Source organism: Biomphalaria glabrata, chromosome 1, assembly GCF_947242115.1.
Source record: "Biomphalaria glabrata chromosome 1, xgBioGlab47.1, whole genome shotgun sequence".
Classification (NCBI taxonomy): Eukaryota; Metazoa; Mollusca; class Gastropoda; family Planorbidae; genus Biomphalaria; species Biomphalaria glabrata.
The window spans coordinates 21964616-21987000 of record NC_074711.1 but is presented as its reverse complement, the minus strand read 5'-3'; the positions used below and the strand labels follow the sequence as shown (position 1 = coordinate 21987000).

The 22385-nt window shown below is 34.0% G+C and overlaps 1 protein-coding gene across 1 annotated transcript; it reads left to right on the top strand.

Moving 5' to 3' along the window:
- Positions 1-12027: 12027 nt before the first annotated feature.
- On the top strand, positions 12028-19850 carry LOC106074081 (gigaxonin-like). Its single transcript, XM_056028413.1, has 6 exons — positions 12028-12254; positions 13378-13561; positions 13898-14061; positions 15193-15549; positions 16224-16354; positions 16441-19850. The coding sequence occupies exons 1-6, from the start codon at positions 12067-12069 to the stop codon at positions 17292-17294; spliced, it is 1878 nt and encodes a 625-aa protein (XP_055884388.1). The 5' UTR covers positions 12028-12066; the 3' UTR covers positions 17295-19850.
- Positions 19851-22385: the final 2535 nt, after the last annotated feature.

The window sequence follows — 22385 nt, the reverse complement described above, 5'->3', positions numbered from 1 at the left end:
TTAGCCTGACTGTGCTACTGATTCAAGCTTTACATCAATACAGGAATGTGAGAAAATACAAGAAGACATTATTGAACATTTGACATGCTCAGCACCCATTCCTGAACTGGAAGAAAAAGTTACCTTATCAACATCCATTGAAATTGACACTCCAAAGGTCATCATACTAGATGACATACCACCGCATAAAGTTCCTGACACATTACCAGTTCTCATCATTGCAGTCAATTCAGTAAGCAGCAACATTAACATTACACATTCTTATCCTTCATCTATCCAAGGGACAGATTTTCAGAAAGAAACAAATGCACTATTTAGACATTGCTTTGTTCTCCAGTCAAATTCACAGTATTCTGCTACAAACATTTTACAGCGTCAATGGTCGTCAAAGAGAAAATTGAGTTTCGGCACCGGACAGTTCTTATTTTCGCAGAACGAACACATGTTTCATACAGACATTTTTTGTGAATCGAATATGGCATGGTGAGAATATCTTCACAAACTGAGAGACATTTTCTTCAACACGTATAATCAAAATGGCAACTCAGAAGTGGTTCCGGACTTCACATTTTCTTTCTATAGGTGTCTTATATCAAATTGTGTGACACTCGCTTCACTATCATTCAAACTCATCAAGGAAGAACACTATCCAGATGTATCTAACCAATTACTTTGTTTGTTTTCACACATATGACTTCAATTACATGCAATATTAATTTTGATTTTCATTTAAATGTATTGTAATTTGTTTCATGTCTAATATTATTGCATATATACTTTTTTATTATGCTTTTACAGATACATGACATACGATTGTAATTTTGATTTTGGTTCACATATATTGCAATTTGTTTCACATTTCATATCATTACTCAGATGATTGGCATCTACTATCATATTCAATTATTCTATTTCAAATTTATGACATTTCATATTTTTGCATGTAAATATTTTAACGTATACGCATTTTTTTTTACTATCATATAAAATACTAAAAGAGAACGGGGGGTATTATGTCACTTATCAATTTAAAATAAACCCAAGTCTAGTTTAAATAATTTAACATATCTATGCCTGTAAAGCACGGATTTTCCTATGACGTAAGCAGTAAAGTAAAGTAAAGTTCCCCTTTCAGACCTTGTGGTCTATAGGGCAGATGATGTAAAGGTCAGCTGTTTCTGTGGCCTACGGTTAACAAGGGTGTCATGTGGCCAGCACAACGACCAACCGCCTTTACTTTTCCCTAACTAATGTCAGGTAGCCATTAGAGCTGGGTGGACTTAGAGGCGCCCGAATTAAAAATCCCACCAGGATTCGAACCCCGGTCCTCGGTTCAGAAGCCAAGAGCTTTACCGCTAAGCCACCGCGCCTCCTTGACGTAAGCAGACATCTGTCAAATTCTTGTATGACACGTATGACACTTGACAGGAAATAACTTGATTAGTTGAAGGTAATGATTTCATTGGTTAAGCCAAGTGTCAAAATTAGACGGTTAGAAAGACGCGCGAAGAGAAGGTCAGTCAGTAAACTTGGTAGAGATAGGACGTATTTTAGTTTTGAGTTAGAATTTGTGCAGACAAGTCTTTGTATTCTATTAAATCTAGTAGTAATCAGAATATGTTTCATTATTGAGCTTTTAATGAAGTTATTCATCTGATACGGTTTTATTTCTGTATATATTATATATATTTTTGTGCTTCCAAAGTTTCGAATTAAAGTTCTGTATTTGAATTAAAAAGGATCTTCATTTATTGAATCTCTAAGATAGTAGGCCTACATAGATCTAGAATCTAGAGATATACATCTACAGAATCCCCGGCACGTCACAGTAACTTCTTGTAACATCTGAAATCTCAAGAAAGGGTCTACAATCATAGCACATCTCAGCACTATCAATGAATTAGCACTTTAATAAACAACTAGAGAGCTGTGACAGGTGACTTATGTTGAATATTAAAATTTTCTGTTAAGGTTTGAGGATATTCTGAATACGGTAATACCTCAATTGATATTCAGTCCACATGATAATAACAATAAGGCTTGTCTTCGTCTGCGCCAACTTACCTTGGCTGACATAGAAGATAACACATGGCTGCATATGTCTTAAAACGAGACAGCTGGAGGTCACTTACAAAGGCCGCGGGATACACATTTGAGACCAAAAGTCCACATGATACTGATATAGAAAAAGACGGACGTAACATTACAAGAAAAACAGGCCATCAATACATAACAGTTATGTCATCCCCCCTACTAAACAGCCTCCCGTGTTTTTACTATTAAAAGTGAATAGTTGTAAAAGTGGTCTATTTTTATGAAAAATCTGCTAGCGTAGATAATTTTTAAAATTAGATGGTTCACTTTCGGAAAAGAAAAAGGTAGCCGTTGCATCAGAACTTTGAATGATCTAAAATATCGTGATGTCCGATTTTCATTTTCTCTTCTAGTTTCTGAGATATAAACGGGACGGACGGACAGACAGGCCACACAAAACTAGAAGCGTCTTTTCCCCTTTCGGGGGCCGCTAAAAAACCCCACACATTTAAGTTCATGAATTTTGAAAATTGAAAAAGCAGGGGTCTACCAAAAACCGGAAAACATGGTGGTGTATATTTAGTGATTGCATCAGGCAAAATCGACAAACTAGATTCGAAAACTAAAATTAACTGGCAAATCACTTTATGGATAACCTGATAGCCAAGAAGAAAGGCACGTTCTATTATGAAGGGCCCGATCAAATATTATAATGCCCCTAAAAGCCACTTGAAATAGATTTTTTAAATATTAATTCTTTAATTAGGTTACTTATGTGAATTCAAGATGCAGACCATAAGTCAGGGGTTCTGAACCTGTGGGTCGCGACCCCTTAGGGGGTCGAATGACCTTTTGCTAGAGGTCGCCTAAGGCCGTCGGAAAATTGGTTTTGTTTGTTTTCTTGTACTATTTTTCTTCGGAAGTTTTTTTGAAAAACGTTTTTACGGTTTTTACGTGCTTAACGTGTTGTGAAAAGCCTTTTTGTAGCTTGGTCTGTGTCTACATTTTGTAGCTTGGTCTGTGTCTACATTTTGTAGCTTGGTCTGTGTCTACATTTTGTAGCTTGGTCTGTGTCTACATTTTGAAGCTTGGTCTGTGTCTACATTTTGTAGCTTGGTCTGTGTCTACATTTTGTAGCTTGGTCTGTGTCTACATTTCTAATAATGAAGTAAATAGACATTACTTAGATTATATTATTACCACACAAATTATGAAGCAATCGTCAATAAATGCCTCATTTCTCATTTGTAATGACGTTCTCTCTGCCATATGTATGAGGCTGAACAAACCTCCGAGCTGTGCCGATTAGGACGTATTTTGGTTTTGAAGGCTGATAGAAAGTCAAGAAATCCAGACTTGACTCGGGTGTCAAGTAGCATAATTAAAACAAGCAGTCCTTGAAGCTTTTTGTTTGGTGGCTCTCAGAATTGCCAGAGCCATGAAACCTCTCACCATTACCAAGAGTTAATATTGCCAGGGGCCAAAGAAATTGCTCGAGTTATGATTGGAACCGAATTCTGAACTAAAGTTTGTGCCATCTCATTATCTAATGACACTGCTCACAGGAAACAAAAAATTGTCATGTATGCTGATATTATCAATCAGGTAATTCATGAAATATGATATCTTATCCATTTCCAATATTTGGCATCCAGATTGATGAATCCACAGACGAATTAAATTGTTCACAATTAGGCCTACTAGTTTTCTTGAGATATTTACATAATAGCAATTATTAAGATTAGTTTCTATGTAAACTTCTTGAAATGATCTCTGCTGCACGTGATGTAATTGACAAAGGTCATTTTTGGAAAAGTAAAAGACCTCTTGGAAAAATATGTGTGGTGTCTGCACAAATTCTGCTGGATTTAAGTGAGTGGTACAGAATAAGTCACCTTGAGAATGCATCGTAACTCAATGTATGATTCATCGATATATATTAGCAACAAGGATACTACCACAAGCATTACACCAATAGCAAGGCAGCTAAATATGATTTCTCATCAATGTCAATTATACAATTCTGCATCCATTGTTTGCAGTCATTATGTTATATTTGAGAATTATCTCTCGACATCCTCTTCCATTTCCAACAACATATCTTTGTGTATCATTATTTATCTGCCTGTTATCAAGCCTAAATACAGACATAAACTTGATGCAGAAAATGTGAATTCCTATCTAGTGAACTAAAAACAAGCTCAACCTTCGCAATAACTTTGGCGTGTTTCAAAACACTGTCGCAACACTAGTACAGCTTAAGTTGACGGTGTCAAAGACTGTACGTTTTGTCATGCTTAGTAATACTTTTAAATCATCCGTTAGGTATGCAAGATAACTATATTATAAACACGCAATAAAAACGTAAATAAATGAAAGTTATAAAAGATAAACTTTTTTTCTTGTAATTGAAGCATAAATTTATTTGACACGAAATAAAGCATTTGCTATGTTCAGTCTCTAACAATGGAATTCTTCTTCTTCCTCTCCTAGCCCGCTTTTTGCTGCTGAGCTGTCAGCTCTTTAAACAATGGAATTAACATCAGTGATCTACTGTTTGATAGCGATTTCATATCATCAGCTAACTCACATTACTTAGGCTTATCAACGACAATTTATGGATGTGGGTCGCCGCCAAGTGAAAAATTGTATTAGGGGGTCGAGGAGCTAAAAAGATTGAGAACCGCTGCCCTAAGTGAACATTTTGATTCTCTCTAAATTAAAAAGTTGAATAAACATTCAAAAGAAGGAAACAGTCATGCGAGTGGGCAAGAGCAGTGACTTCCAGCCTTAAATATTTAGAGACCATATGTACAATAGGCCCGAAAAGATTTTCAGCTTTTTTGTTTTAAGTTTTATATAGGTTGCAAGATCAATTACGATACTATTAATGTCTATTATGATGGAGTTCTGTTTCTTTTTTTTTTTAAAGTTTGTCTTCAACTGCAATTTCGTAAATAAAAATGTATTTGTTTCAAGTTTATATTATTTATAAAATAAGGTTGTTTGACAAGATACACCTCGCCCACACCAAAACTAGGTCTTTCTCCGCCTCAGTTTCCACGCTACTAGCAGACAGTTCTTCACCATGACAGAATTTGCCAACCGTAAAAGATTTTAAAGTATTGTCGGTAAAAATGGGAAAAAAATATATACAAAAATACTAAACGTAAAAACTGCTGATCCGTCGAATTTGGCTAGTTTAAATCAGTGGTTCCCAAACCTTTTTGTCTCGTGGATCCTTTGGCATGTTTTCCAGTTTTTTGGTAGACCCCCTGCTTATCTAATTATGAATGTTTGAAAATTCACAAATTTCTATGTTTTTTTTTTCACTGATTGCTAAGTCATATATATTTATTAATAAAATTCTAACTAAATGGAAGCAAAATAAAAATTAATATTTATTACACGAAAATACAAGCCCTAGCTATTAGTGGGCTGCTTTGATGATAAAATTTCACATTTGGCCTTCAATCTAGTTAGGTTTAATATATGAACTTCTCGTTAGTGATTTATTCTTATTATATGGCAACCTTGCTAAAACCTTTTCCATAAACTAAATATGAACATGGAAAAACAGAAACTTTCTGGTGATAATATCAGATAAATATCAAGTATTCTCTCTTGCAGCCAGAAGACTTTATTTCCATATTTTAAATTGATTTTCATTTATTCGAGCAGTTCTTGTAATGTTACATCTGTCTTTCCTGTATCACCATCAAACTGATTATTACATCTGTTGTATTTTACGTCTCGAGAGACTTGTGTGACTAAAGAGGCCAATCCTTGATACACAGCTGCGTTTACAGGTTGGGCATCACCAGGCGCCGTTGCATTTTCTACTACCATTGTGTATGGCATCTGCAATCCGGGACCCTTCCTTTATGCTCGCTCTCCATGTGGATCTATACAGTGCCACTTTTTCCAAGCTGCTAGTGAAATTTTGAAGAGCTTCATATCGCTTTTGCATACAGGGTTAGGCTGATTGAAATATTGCCATATTCAGAAAATCCTCATACTGGAAAATTGGAATAAAGAGGAACTTCAAATGTTCAACATAAGTCAAAACCTCAGCGTCCTGATACTTTGAATGTTCTAAATTTGTAAATGTGACAAATTCGTCCTGTTCAATAATTTTGAGTGATCAATTTAAATGATTGCAAGAAATGATGAGATTATGATTATGATTATAAAATTTAGGTTACCAGCATAGACATAAATAAATATAGACTGGCCGAAGGAAGTAACTTCATGTAACTTGAAAACATGTATATCTATTGTATTCGGATTTCCGAATTATGAAAAATTGCATGATCTTCATTCTTAGAGATTAAACAAAACTACACTGCCTCCTTATTTACAATATATGTATATATAGGTGTGTGGCTGAAATAGATATGAATACTTAACTTTTATACTGCTCATAAATGCTATATAATAAATTGCACAAAATTGCAAGTCACAAATTTTCGTTTCATAAAACTCTTTAATCGGCCAGTCTATACTTATTTATGTCTATGGTTACCACCTTGTAGCCGAAATTTTATTTCATTAAATTTATAAAACAATCTGCTCAATAGACTATGATTTCCAAGAACTCCAATACAGTGTTTAAAAAAACAAACATCATACTTCAGTGTGAAGAAACAACTGATACAAGTTTTCGGCAAACAGCAGTTCCTCGTGGATTTCTTGATTCATACAAAAACGAAAATATGTCATTAATAATGTTTCATTATCAGGCAAGATTAACTTGACCAGATTTATAGAGAAAAAGGCTATGTTGTTTGCAGCTTTCAATGTCATAACTCATTTCACCAATACGCCTTTAAAGTGTATTGTTGCTTACAAGAATTCGTTTTATGATATCGAATGCAGATTTGTGTAAAACAGTTCTTAAATGTCTTCAATGGCTAGCAAATTTAATGTTTGTCTTTAGTGTGCGGTGTTCCAGATTTTGCTATAGGTAGAGATAGTGTAAGAGACTCGCAAGAGGCCCCATCTTATGTTGAAGCGAAGATACTGTCCCCTGTGGGTCTATTCCGAACTTTAAGTGTTCAAAAGTGTTTCACGTGTTTAGGCCTATGTATTTCATCAAGGTATTATCGTCTCAAATGATCCTCCTGCTGGTTTCATGGCGTCATTACTTACAACTTTGTTGCATAACACGCACATAAGTAACGGAGGAAGGAAGGAAGCCCAATACTCACCACTGTACTCTCTACATTTCTTTTTGGATTGTGTTTCATAATAGTTCCATGTAAACACAATGAAGACATTTAAATATTATGTGAAAATTTAAAAATAAAAAGAATTCATTCACGGTTGATAGACTTGATCTTCTTAGTTCAACTATTGTAGACCCCGTTTACATCTCATTTATCCCCAATTTATTTTTTCACTCTCGTAAACCGCTTGGGAGTCACCGTAGACCACTGAGGCCTATATAGACCACTGGTTTAAATTGATCTCTTTTGTGGAGGTCCCGCTCTTGTGGCATCCCCGGGGCAGAAGCCCTCCCCCTATATTCGCCCCTGGGCCTATATCTATTTTATGCCCTTACAATAAGTAGGCTAAAGCTAAATTTTAAAATAACATTTCGCCTTTAGAATGTGAGCAGGTCAGGCAGGCCAGGCACGAGTGGATAGAGAGAGATGACCTATTCTCTGCTGCTCAACATTAAAATTTACCAACAGTAGGTAGATGTTTGCGCTACTGGGTGGGCTCAATCTGTGCACCTCGGTATGGTGACCAAGGGGCTAGAGTAGCCTAAGTAACCAGACAACTAACTATACTAACTCAACTAAATGAAAACAAGATAACAAACTTTAGTTTACGATAAATAAAACAAAAAGAAACTTTATTTACATACAAAAATAAATCAATAATAAAAAATATAATATATACACTAACCACTATAGAATCTAAACAAAACTCAGCAACTAACTAAAACCCTCTAACCTCTAAATCTACACCACTACAAACACTAACAAACTAACCAAACCAACTATCTAACTACATCACTACAATTACTACCCTAGACCTAAGCTTAAAATTAATAAAATATAACAAAAAAAGGTACAAGGAGGCGATGGCAGACTAATGGCAGTCTAATGGCAGGCAGTAGACTAACAACAGCCTACAGGCAGTAGACTAACAACAGCCTACAGGCAGTAGACTAACAAAAGCGGTTATAAACAGCAGCTATTAGCAGTAATATTCAACAGCAGCAGTTAAACGCAGTAACACAGCAGTAATAATAGCCTGCAAAACATAAATGCAAAACTATATTAGATCTATATTCTATTAGGACTGATGGACGCCGCCATCTTCCGTACAGCATGTTGCCAACTATTATGACAAATAGTACAAGTAGAAAATAAAACAACTACCTTACACATAGTATAGATCTAGTAAAAAATATAAAATATTTCTACACTTACAGGCCGTCCCAGGTACAGGAATAAAAATATAATTAGATGACAGACCACAAATATCTTCAGCTGTCACACAGACAGATATGGTACTGACCACTGGTCAACTGTACACTGAACTGTTTTTAAAACAGCGTGGCATCACTTTTTATACACAAAAAGCGGAAGTACAAATGATAAGTTTGGCACTAGCCTATAAAAATAAAATATATAAAAATATAGCTCTGGGAGCGCAAGCTCACAAGAAGACCAAAAGAATCCATTGTAGGCTAAATTTCGTACATTTACAAATTACATCACACTGCAATACAGGGCCGCCGCGAGGGCTGTGGCCATCTGCGTGCAAAATTTGAAAATGCCGCCCCCCCCCCCTTCTTTTTTTAGCAAAAAAATTCATTAAGACTGAGCTGGACACTGTGACCTAAAACGCTCTTTGATTTATATCTATTTGTGTAGTCGATTCCTTTTTATTTCATATTCGCATTGTTTTCGTATCCCCATGCCCTCTAAGATGTTCTGCTATCCATTTTAGCTTTGCATATTTTTTAAAGAATGTAACGAAAAAGAAAAGAAACACAATACTTAGGTTTTATTTTTTATTTATATTTTTTAACACTATGTATAGAATCCAAATTTAGGAAATGACATGTCACCAAAAATAATGGTCATTTTTTTCCCGAAATGGTGTTGCCTACATAAATTTTAAGCGTTGTAAAATTTTCTTCATGGAGATAGAATTGAAGATGCACAGGTTTTCGCTCAAGTCGGCAAGGGGGTTAATTCTGGGCGAGATTCGGCGCTAAGCGTATTCTGGCCTTTTTTTTTTTTTTGTAAGAAGAGAGAATTAAAAAAAAGGCTTACATTGATGTTTTTTCTTTCAGAACGCACTGTTCATCCTAATAAAAAAAAAGTCGAGGGCCATATTAAATCTTATAATAAAGAGGCAGCCCTGGCCAATAGTATTATGTGAGGGACATCCTAGGTAGGCCTACATATTGCGCACGTACGTCTGTAATGGGCGTGATCTTTTTAGAAATATTTTTCCAGTTAAGTAAGACGTCTCTGTCGTGGACGTTTTTTTCCCACACAAAAGTCGTCACTATAATAAAGTGCAATAGACAGAAGAAATTCGACTATTCTGAGACGAAAAAAAAATCCAGAAGAATCACACTAGCGGAGACGTTTTAAAATGTTTTCTTCAAAACGTTTTCACCCATATTGTTGCATACGCACCTCGCAAAAAGCGGTCTAAATTTAACAAGGTCTTATTAGAAGATAAAACGACATCTCCTACTTAATATATTTTAATTTTTAAACATGTAATTTTCTCATATTCAGATAAGTTACACTGAAAATAAAACATTTTTTTCGACGCCCCTCTCCTTGTTGTTAGTCGTTGGTTTGTCGCTACAGACAGCTAGTACAATTGAAACAATAAAGGCGTTTTATATTTTTACTAAATAAACTTTAGATAACTTGATATAACTTCTTATGTGAACTCAATATAGCCTAAATGTTATTACAATATTCACATGTTTAACTTGAGATTGAGATGAGGCATTAATGAACTATACAGATATTTAAACGAAATCTAGCCATCCACAAAACGTCTTTACTCTTTCATGGAAAGATCACTTTTTTATTTCTGCAAGTCTCACTAGAATTACCCCCACGTGACTTTAGCGCTGAAAAAAAAAAGAGGGGGCGGGGGAGAACAAAAGTAATCTACTCTGTATTCACCCTCACTAAATAACAGGGCCGGACTTAAACGTTGCGGGACCTTATGCGAAACGGATTTCGCGGGGCCAAGTTTGGGTAGGGATACGGATAATAAGTGAAAATTTAGAATTTGTATTAGAAAATAATTTCGTCTTTGCATTTTATTCATTCTTTACTACGTACAGAATTACTTTACGAGCCTTGCGTGTAGCGAAGTCATACAGTACATCAAAATAATTCTGTTTTCTACATAGCTCACGCTCAATAGCAAAGATTACCAAATGCTTCAATCTATATACAAGAATTGTTGACCTCAAGTAATTCTTCATTAGTTTGAGGTGCGAGAAGCTTCTTTCTCCAGATTCCACAATTACGGTTATTGCATAATGCAGGTTTTTTTTTTTATCGCACGTAGGATTGGCGTTTTCCATATTAAATAACACCCCAAAATGACAATTTTTTCCTATATATTTCAGGAAATTTGTATGAGTTTTCAAAAGATTTTAATAATTTCCGGAGATGTCCAGGACTTTTTCGTATAATTTGCTATTTCAGGAGATTTTCGGGAGGCCGCGGGAATCTATTATAAGTTATAAAATGATTTAATTTAATAATTTACACATGGGACTAGCGCGGTTCCTATGAAAGCACGGAATCCCACTGCGGTTGCATAGGTTGCGGCCCTGCAAAATAGCGGTGTATGCTACGCAGTGGGTCGACTAATTTTGTAATAAACGTAATTGTCTTAAGATCATCATTGGGAGTCTTGTAGCCGGTCTGTTTTTGTCGCACAAGTCAACAGAACAGTAGAGAGAAATTCAACCTTCTGAAATGTTAGAGTCAAGTATAATCCCGTTAGGGAAGACGCATTAAAAAATAAACGGTTTTGTTGCAGACGCCTCTCTTGTAAAGGTTCCAATATACATTATGAAAAGTCACAACTTAGAAAATGGATCTGTTCTCATAATTTGAGAAACGCTGTGAGGACTGTAAAGTTGGCGAAGACGATTTAGGCGATCATACATATTTAGATTTACATTTAGTCTAGTGTGAGTGAGATGCAAAGCCGCAACTGGATTGCGTAGCCATGTGAAACTCTGAACTCTTCAGAATCGAAGACAATGCCAAATAATACCTACTATTATCAAATGCTGAACTAATTTGATCAGTGACGAAGAAATATCTAGACTCTAGATCTAGATCTCGATCTAGAATTATAGATTATGCCAATTTAGAGAATCAATATATCGTCTAGATCTAGTCTTCTATATAGGTCTAAATCTAGATATCTAGAGCTTTTTACAGAGCTTATATTAACTCACTCTGTCTGTCTGTCTATTTATCTGTCCCTCCATCTGTCTGTCTGGTAAAAAGTTTGAACATGTATTTTCTCCCATTTTCCATTTTCAGATCAAGTTAACGGATCAAGTTAAAACTTTGTACTATTATTCATTACACAAGACATGAATCAATCAAAAAAAAATTAACAATTTATATATATGGATTTAGCCCCCTTATTATGTTTCGACACGTTTTTTCTACCATTTCCCATTCTCGGATCAAGTTGAAATTTTGCATAATTATTTCATAGTAGTCGGTCGATAACAATACAGGAATCAATCCAAAAATTAACACCAAATTTAATCCGTTAGTATTAATTAATTAATTTTGTTTTATATAGCAGAAAGGAAGTTATAAACCACGTAATTTTCAGATAAACTAAATGGCAGTACTTATCGGTTCCTTCCCCTAGATAAGCTTTGTTTTTTTAAAGTATTTTTTTTATTGCTTGTTAGCCTTGTTTCAAAATGAAACCTCTCGTCACTTTCGGTATTTAGAACAACCGAATCAATTTATAGATCTAGATGTAGAAACAAAAATGGCTAACCTCACCAACAATGAAGAGCCCAACAAAAAGTCTTTTTATCATAAACATGCTTCTAAACTTCTAAAATCATTGAATGAATCGAGAGATCGACCAAATTTATGTGATGCAGTTGTTATTATAGGATCCAGTCAGATACCAGTTCAAAAGAATATTTTGTCTGCAGCAAGCCACTATTTTCGGTATGGACAATTGATGATAATTGTTAACAGTTAATTGATCATTCATTGGAACTAGACTAGTCTAGACAGTACTCTGACTCTCTAACTCAAACTCTCTACGACTCTAAACTAAAGACTAACTTAGTTATAGATCTAGTTAACTTAGTAGACTTAGACGACTTATAGTAACTTATAAGTTATTCTAGTAACTACTAACTAGTCTTAGTCTTAGTCTAGACCTAGATATCTAAATTGTAGATAGTCACAGTGACATAGTCTAGAATCTAGAAGTAGAATAGACTTGAATAGATCTAGAATCTAGTATCTACTTTAGTTTAGTCTAACACTAAGTCTAGTTCTAGTAGAGGAGGTTCTTAATTCGGTAATAGGTGATATTATGCCGCCCACGCCTGATCCGGTTCTTTCTGTGGTCCTACCGTAGACCATAGGCTCATAAACCTACACTCCAAAGCTGTACCATCGCAAAATAATATTAAGTCATGTTTTTTAAAAGTACTTCAATGTTGTTTTCATCTCTTGGCTTATATTTAGACAATCATGCAATGTTCACTCTTGCCCAATGCAAACAAGCAGGACCTTGTGCAAAACACAGCATGATTAATCTGCTCGTACTTGCCATTGTTTGAAAATCTACATCATTTAAGCTTTTTCCTCTAAAAAATTAATATATACATGTAGTAGTAAAGAATAGAGTTAATAGAGCGAATCTCATGACAGAACTTGGTAGCTTGGAATAGTAAATGCTGTGCATGTAACTTCCAGATAATAAAACATATTTAACTAATAATTGCAAGGCAATTTAAATATATACATTTTCAACCACAGAATGCCCTTTACAATTGAATATTTGCAAAAACAATCAATGCTCTGTAAATTAATAATTAAAAAGTATGCCATGGGATGTTTCAACATATTAGTTTTTAATGTTTTTAATTTTTAATGGAGACAAGGAAAATGTTTCCTTAGGAAATAAAAAAAAACAGTCAAATAGTTTTCATGGACCACATAAAATGCTAACACTTGACCTGTAGAATTTACTTAACTTAATTAATAGTCAAATAAACCCACAAAAGGTTTGTTTTGTATAGTAATGATTTCTAAAAGAATTTCTAAAAACTTCTAGGGCTCTATTTGATTATGATGATCATATTACCAACAATGCAAAAGAAAAACAGGGAGTATCGTCAGGCTCTACAGTGTCCTTGGATCATATGGGGATAGATGAGAATACTTTCAAAAGCATTTTGGATTTTATCTATACGGCAGAGGTCAAGTTGAATCCTCACAACATTCAGGACATGCTTCAGGTAGAGTTATCTTTTGTCTACAGGCCCATAATTAACTTTTTTTTGGCAACCAATTTTTCTCTTTTAGATCTTTTATTATCATCATTATCAAACTTCATTTCAGTGTGGGCTTGAGAGGTTCTAATCTTCTCTTGCATAAGCCCAGAACATAAACCCTGATGTTACTATACAGGTTAAGAATTTGTGGTTTCCCCCACCTGCCAAGCTCTTATTATCCTAGCTTTCAGTGTCTGACTATAACTTAAACATTTGTGAACAATTATTTCTTTAAAATTACAGTATCTTTGAATAACATATACATGATGGTAATGTAGTTCTTCATTATTTTGTATTTAGGCAGCTGACCAGTTATTGATGTCTGACCTGAAAGACATTTGCTGTGAATTCCTTGATACTTGCATCAATGCCCAAAACTCTATCGGTATTCTGGACTTCACATCACAGTTATCATGCTCCTGGTTGCATTTAAAAGTCACCCAGTATTTAGATGCACACTTTAAGTAAGTAAAACTTCATTCTATGTTTAATGTTAGGGTATCTTCTTCTTTGTTCTCATTTTTCATGTTATAGGGTAAATACATCTGAGCTGATTTCTGCAGTGGTTTACAAATCAGGTAGTTCTCTATTTAGTTTTTCTTCTACAGGGTTTTGGGGCTATAGTCTTATTTGGGCTTCTTGATAGACTATGTAGCTTTGAAGGACATGGTAAGCATTCTCTGGTGATGCTCCACAAGGACAAGTTTTTCTAGTCCTGACTTAACATTCAGAACATATTTTGTCTCATTCTGATGTGTCCAGTGCTGAGGTGAAAAATAATGTGTTGGTCTAGTCAGGACAACTTATATAAGGCATTGTTTTTCTTGTAATTGGGATGTGAGATGGTCCAATTCTCATTTACTCTACTTGCTATCTTTCTTCATTTCTTCTGGGTAGAGAGGGATTTTCATTTGTTTTTTCATTCTTCCATTTTTGGCCAGCATGTCTACTATTCATTGCTTTCTATTTCAATGTGTGATTGAAGAACAGTTTCCTTGATGTTGATGTTAAGGTTTACAAGAGCTGTCCTGAGTTGCTTTTTTAGGTAGTATCCAAGTTTTTCAGGCTTTGAAGGACTGTTTTGGCATTGGTCAATAAGATAATTTGGCTGTTGGGTAGTTTATTAGTGTAGTAGCTGCTAGTTCTAACTTCTTGCCTTTCTGCTCTGTGGCTGTCTGAGAGATCGCCAGTTGCAATTGATTTTTCAATTCTTTCTCCATTGGGCCATTCGATTAGTATGCCAGCAAGGGTAGCGACAGCATTCATTAGGGTTAGCTGCGATCTAAAAACAAAATATCATTTAGATTTTTGTTGAACTTTCCTCCATTTTGTTGACTATCATTCTTCTCTGAGCTAGTTCAATTATTCTGATGATATTTAGCTATTGCAACCTCCTAATGTACACAACTACAATTTAAAGTTAATTTTGTTTTTAAGCCTCTAACATTAGTTTCACTGCTAATTTATCTGATGTCTAGACCACAGAAGAATCATTATTTTTTCTTCATTTCTGAATTTTGAAACTAAATAATTTCATTATTAAATTATTCTAAAAAAAAATGGAGTTTTGAATATTTTGTTTTCTTTGATTGCAGTGAAGTGAGTCAGTACGATGAGTTCTTGCGACTAGATGAAGAAAGAGTTGCCAAGCTTTTGTCACGGACAACAATTGATGTGAAGAAAGAAGATGATGTGCTTGACATCATCCTGCGTTGGTACAGATTTGAACCAGAGAATAGAGGAAGTCAAGCCATAGACCTGATGAGGAAGGTATTATATGCTCATCAGCTGAGTGATGGGGCACTGTCTAAGTGTACTGAACTGAAGGATCAGCTGGGGCATGAGTTTCTTCATACTATCATGAAACTGAGGGAAGAACAGAGAGGCAACCCAGTGATTCACAGAGGCTTCACTAGAGTCATAGTAGCCTGTGGAGGGGAAGGTACATGTGTGTAAGTAATTTAGGTTTTCATCATTTGCCTGTTGTTTGAAATATTGGCATTTTATTTAGAATATGTACCTGGAAACAGTAGACCTGCATATCAGGCTGCTTGGCCCTGTGCTATATTTGTCCATACCTTTGTAGGCACCCTGCTTAAGTTATCTACCACTGTCTTGCACGAGGTTTGGCCTCTGATAACATTTTCTTCTTCTAAGAAAAACATCTAAAACTATAAAGCAGTGAGATTTTCATTTATTATTATATTATTCAAGCATTGAATGCAACAGACTTCAATACAAACATCTCTAAAAGAAGTATTTGTAATTTATTATCTTTATGTAGGTACATGAAAAATTGACAGATGAAATGCAAAATTATACATTTTTATATATATGGTGATCAGTTGCTATAAGAAAATATTGAAAAAAAAAATGGGTTCATTCTAAACATCAGCAGAATAAACACATTTTAAAGTTATTTGTAACATACCATGATACCTGCCCATAGTTGGCACCTTTTTGTATGCTTTTGAGGTCCCAAATAATGCAAAACTCTCAACAATCCTAAAATATGAGCTGGTTATTGTGTTTGTTTTTTTTAAATTAAAAATGTATTATGTTATTTTTTTGAGTTAATATTTTTAAATAAATAACAAATATGCATATTTATTCATTTATCTAACAGAGACAGAGATGACTGTGAAATAAAAAACTATGTTCGATGTGTTCGACCCATTAAAACAAAACACCCAGCCACTTGGATTGAATTAGCTCCTATGTTGAACCCAAGATGTGGCCATGGATTAGTGGAAGTTGGTAAGATGACTATCTGTAAGTTAATAAAATATAGATATTTCTCATCATGTTATCAAAATTTTTATGACCTTTTTTTTTTTTTCCAGGCGGCTATCTTTATGCGGCTGGTGGTCGTGACAGCAACTGTCGTATTTTAAACAGCTGCGAGAAGTATGATCCTTTTACCAATACATGGACATATGTGGCACCTATGAATCATGCAAGAGTGGGGTTTGGCTTAGTTGCCATAGAAAATATGATCTATGCAATAGGTGGAAGTAATGACATGACTGATCCTCTGATGTCAGTTGAGGCTTATGATGTCTTCACTGATAAATGGAAACCTTTGCCCGACATGATTATGAAGCGAGCCTGGGCTTGCTATGTAGCAGCAGGATCAAAGATTTATGTTCTCGGTGGTGGGATCATAGGCAAATTTTATGAATCGGTAGAGGTCTTTGACACTAGATCACTTACATGGAATGCTGTGTCGCCCATGAGGGAGAGGAGATGTGATGCCAGAGCTGTAGCTGTTGGCAATGATATTTATGTGTTTGGAGGTTTCCGTCGCATTGAGTGCCCAAGCGCTGCCCACTCTGGACACAATCTGAAGCTCTGTGGAACTGAATTCTATTCAGAAAAGAATGACTACTGGATGCCAATACAGAACAGATCTGGGGCAGTCACTATATGTGCTGTTGGTGAAAGCACCAATATAAGTGGGGTGCTATACGATGAGGAGGATATTCTTATAGTTGGAGAGCTGGACATGGGTGGCGATGAAGTGCACACTGTCCGGTCATTTAACCGACATACTAACACATGGGACTGTCTTGTGGTAACAAGACCTAAGTTACAAACTAGATACCAGTGCTGCTTGTTGTCTCTACCCAAGAACCTGTTGTATAAATTGCTATGGGAACAAGGCAAGTTAAACTACTCAGATATTTTAATGTGCTAAGAACTGTATCACTAGTCTTTGGAAAATAATAGTATAGATTCAATCTAATTGACTTACTGCATCTGGAAGTGTAGACAATATTTGATAAGGATGGCATTTAGAAAAACAAAAGATTCTAAGGAATCACTTTTGAACATTTATTTTGCAAGAAGTTTTATTTTTATTGAACTTCCCTATCAGTTGATTATTAAACTAGGATAAAATCTGTAATGAATGTAAACCAACATTTTAAGGAACTGAACCCAAATATTTTGTGTTTCTTGAAAGCCTGAAAGTTTATTTGCAGAGAACCAATGAAATTCTTCAAGGAGAGTCTGTCAAGATGTTGAGATGGCTAAGGTTGAATTGAAATTGTCACAGATAGTTAATATTATATTATTTTTTTTTTTAAATTATAATTTAACAAATACAATGTTGTGAAGACAGATGATAATAATTTTTTTGTCTGAACATTTTCAACCTCACAAAATGTGGTACAAAATCTTTTAATACCCAAAGTAAGAAACAAAACTGAAAACCTAAACACAAGAGGTGAGATTTGTTTTGATCATGTTATACATATCACTTTATATAGTTGAGTCATTAAAAGATCAGGTAGGGTCTACCATTAAGTGTATCAATGTAAAGGCTTTAAAAGATTTAAACAAGTAATATTAAGTTGATCTTGATTGTTAATATTGTGCACTTTAAAACACTGATCCATGCTTCATGTATGGTTACATAATATTAATTAATTATGTTTTTTAATGGGGAAAAGCATATATTATAGCTGTCTGTAGCAAGTTTGATTGTTTTTCTTTCTGTTGTAAAAATACTTATTTTGTCACACTTTGTCCATAAATGGCATGCACTTAATACTAGTTCAGTCAATAGCTGGTTCTGTGCCATATTTCATTTGTAAGAAAGTATTCTACATACCGGTACCTTATTTATATAAATGTTATGTATATTTTGCCATAGACTTTTTATTAATTTTGTAAACTCTTATTTTAGTGTGAACTTTTTGGTTATAGTTTTCAGTAACTAAATATATAGTAAGATATTTATTAATTTTGTTATACAAAGGAATACAAGATGTATCTTTTATATTTTATAAATCATAATTGAATTATTTTCTATTAATTTCTTTCTACTTTTAAGTTTAGATTAAAAAATCCTAATTGATCACTTGTTTTAGTCTAACTATTACTGCAAACATATTTTTTGTTATTTTTTAGGTTAGGATCTTGTCATATGTTCTGACATGTTTTCTAAAACCAACAAATCAACTTGAAAAAGTTGCACGTTTATATTTGTAATATGATAAAACTTTGTTTGCCTCTACAACTTTTGAAGCTCTAAAATTTTTTAGAGTTACTGCAATATTGTCAGGCATTGACAACTTTGACACGTTTATATCAAATTATTGAAAAAGGATTAGGAAGTAAATCATTTATGAACCATGAAAACTACAAGTTAAATTTGAAGCTAAATATTATTATATTATAATATGCAATTTGTAATATTGCAAGATTAGAAAATGCTTATTATTAGGTAAGGTAGTATTCCCCCTTTCAAATAATGCATTTCCTTAGCTACTGCCTTCACTTATTCTTAATGATATTTATTTGGTTGACTAAAAGTAAACTGTTTGCAACAAGCAACTAGGTGCTAAGGATTCTTTTTCTATCACTTACTTTTGAACAGTTGTAATGGCAACAATTTTCAGAATCTTTTCCGCCCTTTAATTTTTTTATTGTTCTAAAGCATATTTTTTAATTTCATTTAAAGTGAAGGCAAAGTAAACGTAAACTTTTGTTTACTATCTAATTTCTTTGCTGGCCTCCTTTATGGAGTGACAATCAGGTTGTATTCTATTCTGTAAATTAATACTTTGACTCAGCTTCCAAGCTTGTTTAGAATTGACTTTGATTGTATTCTATTTGTATCAAGCTTGATTCTACCCATTGACCTTTTTTGGTTGTACTTTTAATGAATTATTATTTTTTTATCCCAGATGAACAAATATTTTGTAAATAATGGTTTTGGGTTTCATCAGTTTAAATGTAAATATTTTGTAGCATTCCAATATGTTTAGGCTCCCTAGTCAATTGGATTTGTCCACCAGACTTACTACGTCCACAGGGTGTGTACATAGCTCTGATACCAGAGAAAACAAAAAAACTTTGTCTACTGAAGTAGTTTTATTAAGGTGTCCATGACCAAATCAGTTTCTCAGCTTTCTTACAAAGGCAAACATGAAACATTGTAAAACTTTTTTTTTTTAAACTGTTACATACTTTTGTATTGGATAACATGAAAGTCTTTCTAGATAGCAGTTCTCTATAGCTATGTCTAGATGTGATTGAAATTAGAACAACATACAGTTAAATCAAACTGTCTATGATGTTTATCCACTGCTATAGTATATCACACCTTTTTTTCCCTGGTCTTAGTTCTATGGATCTGTGTTGAATTAGTCTACTTTACTTGCACTGTAGGTCTTCTGAACAACTAATTACATTAAAAAAAAATTAATGTAGATTTAAGTCAAATAAAATTTAATTGAACCTATAATTCTGTTTTTTTTCTTCTAAAAATTCTTAAATTTTCACTAGTAGATAGTACCAGGTGACCGAGCCTCGCTCGTTTGAATCATTTGTTGAGGAAATATATTTAGTTATTTTGAATCAGGTAATAACTCCCAATTTGAAAAGTTGCTTTCATGTTCATTTAGTTCTAAATGTCAATGTGCATGGCAATTAGGTGTGACACTAAAACATTTGTTACAAATGAAATTTATTTATTACACTCTCTGTTATTGTCGTAGTGCTGTTGTAATGAAAGGTGAAAGTTCAACCTTGCTATATGAAAAAAGTGAAAGCTATGGGTAGAGATGTGGAACCTGGAAATGTACTAGAGAATACATTCAACTAAATATGTTTAATACATTTTGAACAGCTAGTCTAGCCTCCCAAATTAAAAAATCAGGAATATGTCTATAACACTTAATCCAGGATCATTAGGGGTCTGGGACAAAACTTATTTTTGCTTGTCCTATTATCCTATTTCTTCACTTTGCCTTCCAAAAAAAAAAAAAAAAAAGAATTCTAACTTCAGCATTTTTTTTTTCTTTCCCATTGTATTGAAGTAACTAGAGTGCAATCTAATTTTATTGAACTATTGTTCTGGAGGAGGGTGGGGTAAACTACTTTGACATAAATTCCTCTCAACTCTGTCTTGCATCTGGTGTCTTAAGCAGAAGAGGGGTTTTATTTTTTTCTAATCCCTTCACTATCTTTAGGTAGTAATCAACAATGGTTGATGTCATTTCTGAAATTCATTCATATGTCTATTTGTTTATAATTTGTTGTTCATATGTTTAATGTCCAAATGTGGGACTGCCATAAGTTCTCCAATTATCCATAGGTTATATGGAGATAGGGTCAGTGTAAGATTTGTTTGTTTCTTATTTAATTATCGCGTGTTGAATGAGAGAGTAAATGTACTTAATTGAAACGATTTCAATTATTGCTTCCAAGTCCATCTGATCATTGAGATTTATTTCTATTAGAGTGTCACAAAAAACACATTTTTAAGCGAATTTATTGTATTATCTCCCTTTGATTAGAATTTAGAAAGTTCGCGTTAACGGGACTTTAGTAACGTTTCTATATTGTCCTAAAATGGAAGAGGTGGTTAGATACATGTCGATATGAAGAGGCAATAGTGTTTCTTTCCAAGTCTTTTATTCAATGTAGACATTTGTTGAACACATACTGACTCCTATTGAAGAAACATTTCAGCCAATAATAAGGTCAACCAAAAAAAAATATATATAAAAAAATACAAAATTTAAATAAAAAGTATTTGTTACATTTCACAAAAGATATATAACATTCACACTTGTCTGTACATTGACAGATGCAGAGTATGGCTGAACAGTATTTCTCAACAGGGGCTAAACCTGATTTAAAACAACGTTTTTAATCATAAACATCTTCAGGATTTGTAGATTTTGTATTCACCAGGGACTATAGGGAACAACAAAACATAAAGACACTGGCACATAATGAAACAGAGAACATTTCTCTCGTGAAACTTAGCCCGAGAACTAGTGAACGAGACTTGTCCAAGTTGCGTCATAAAAAAAAGTTGCTTTCATAAAAGGATGAAAACATACCAAAATACCAGGTACATGAAATAACTTTCATTTCAATCAATACAAGATCAATGTTTGTTACACCTTTGACACTGAAGGTAGATCATGAAGTGGGCAGGCAGTCTTATAATAGTTTATGACTAGTTGACAGACCGTAAATAGCAAATATAAAATAAAGGAATTTATATATTAGTTTATTTGTAATTAAAGTATTGTATACACATTATAGATAAATGAACGGGTTAAAATTAGAAACTTAGTTTATAGTAAAAAAAAATTCAAAGATTGACAAATCTATAGGCCTATTATAAGCGCAAAATATCACTGGCTGACTGATTGATCAAAAGATCTCACCAACTGTTGCACGGATTCGCATTAAATTTCGTACAAAGGTCCTTTTACCTCATAGGAATCGGCTTTGACAGATTTGCAGCCTGACCACCGCGATTCGCGAAAAGAACCGCAAGCTTTCTATCAAACCTTTGCATTTTAAATTTTGTTATTTCCCAAAAAGCCAGTCTATATACGACACAAATATTCCGCATTTTTTAAAGTATTTTTTTTTCTCATTTCCGTTTCCTTTTAGACGAGCACCAAATAAAACGAAAATTCTGAAAGCATATAAAAAGATCGATGTAGTTCTATTTTTTTTCGGGACAGACCAAGGAATGATAATTTGTAGCACTGTACTTTCTCTCGTTCCTCTACTTTCAAAAGGAATCGAATAAGTCTTAACCCTACAATGAATAAAACCAAATTGATATTTCCTTATATTTAGAAAACAGAAGACCAAACTAAATGTAGTGTGGGGAATTCCCCCTAAGCCAGAAACTGGTGGTTTAAAGAAATATTTGCAGTGTCTAATACCGCACATTGTTTGCGAAAATCATTTTTGAATAGGGGCCAATGCTGATTCAAAACATAAAAATTATCAATGTTTTTTGATTAAT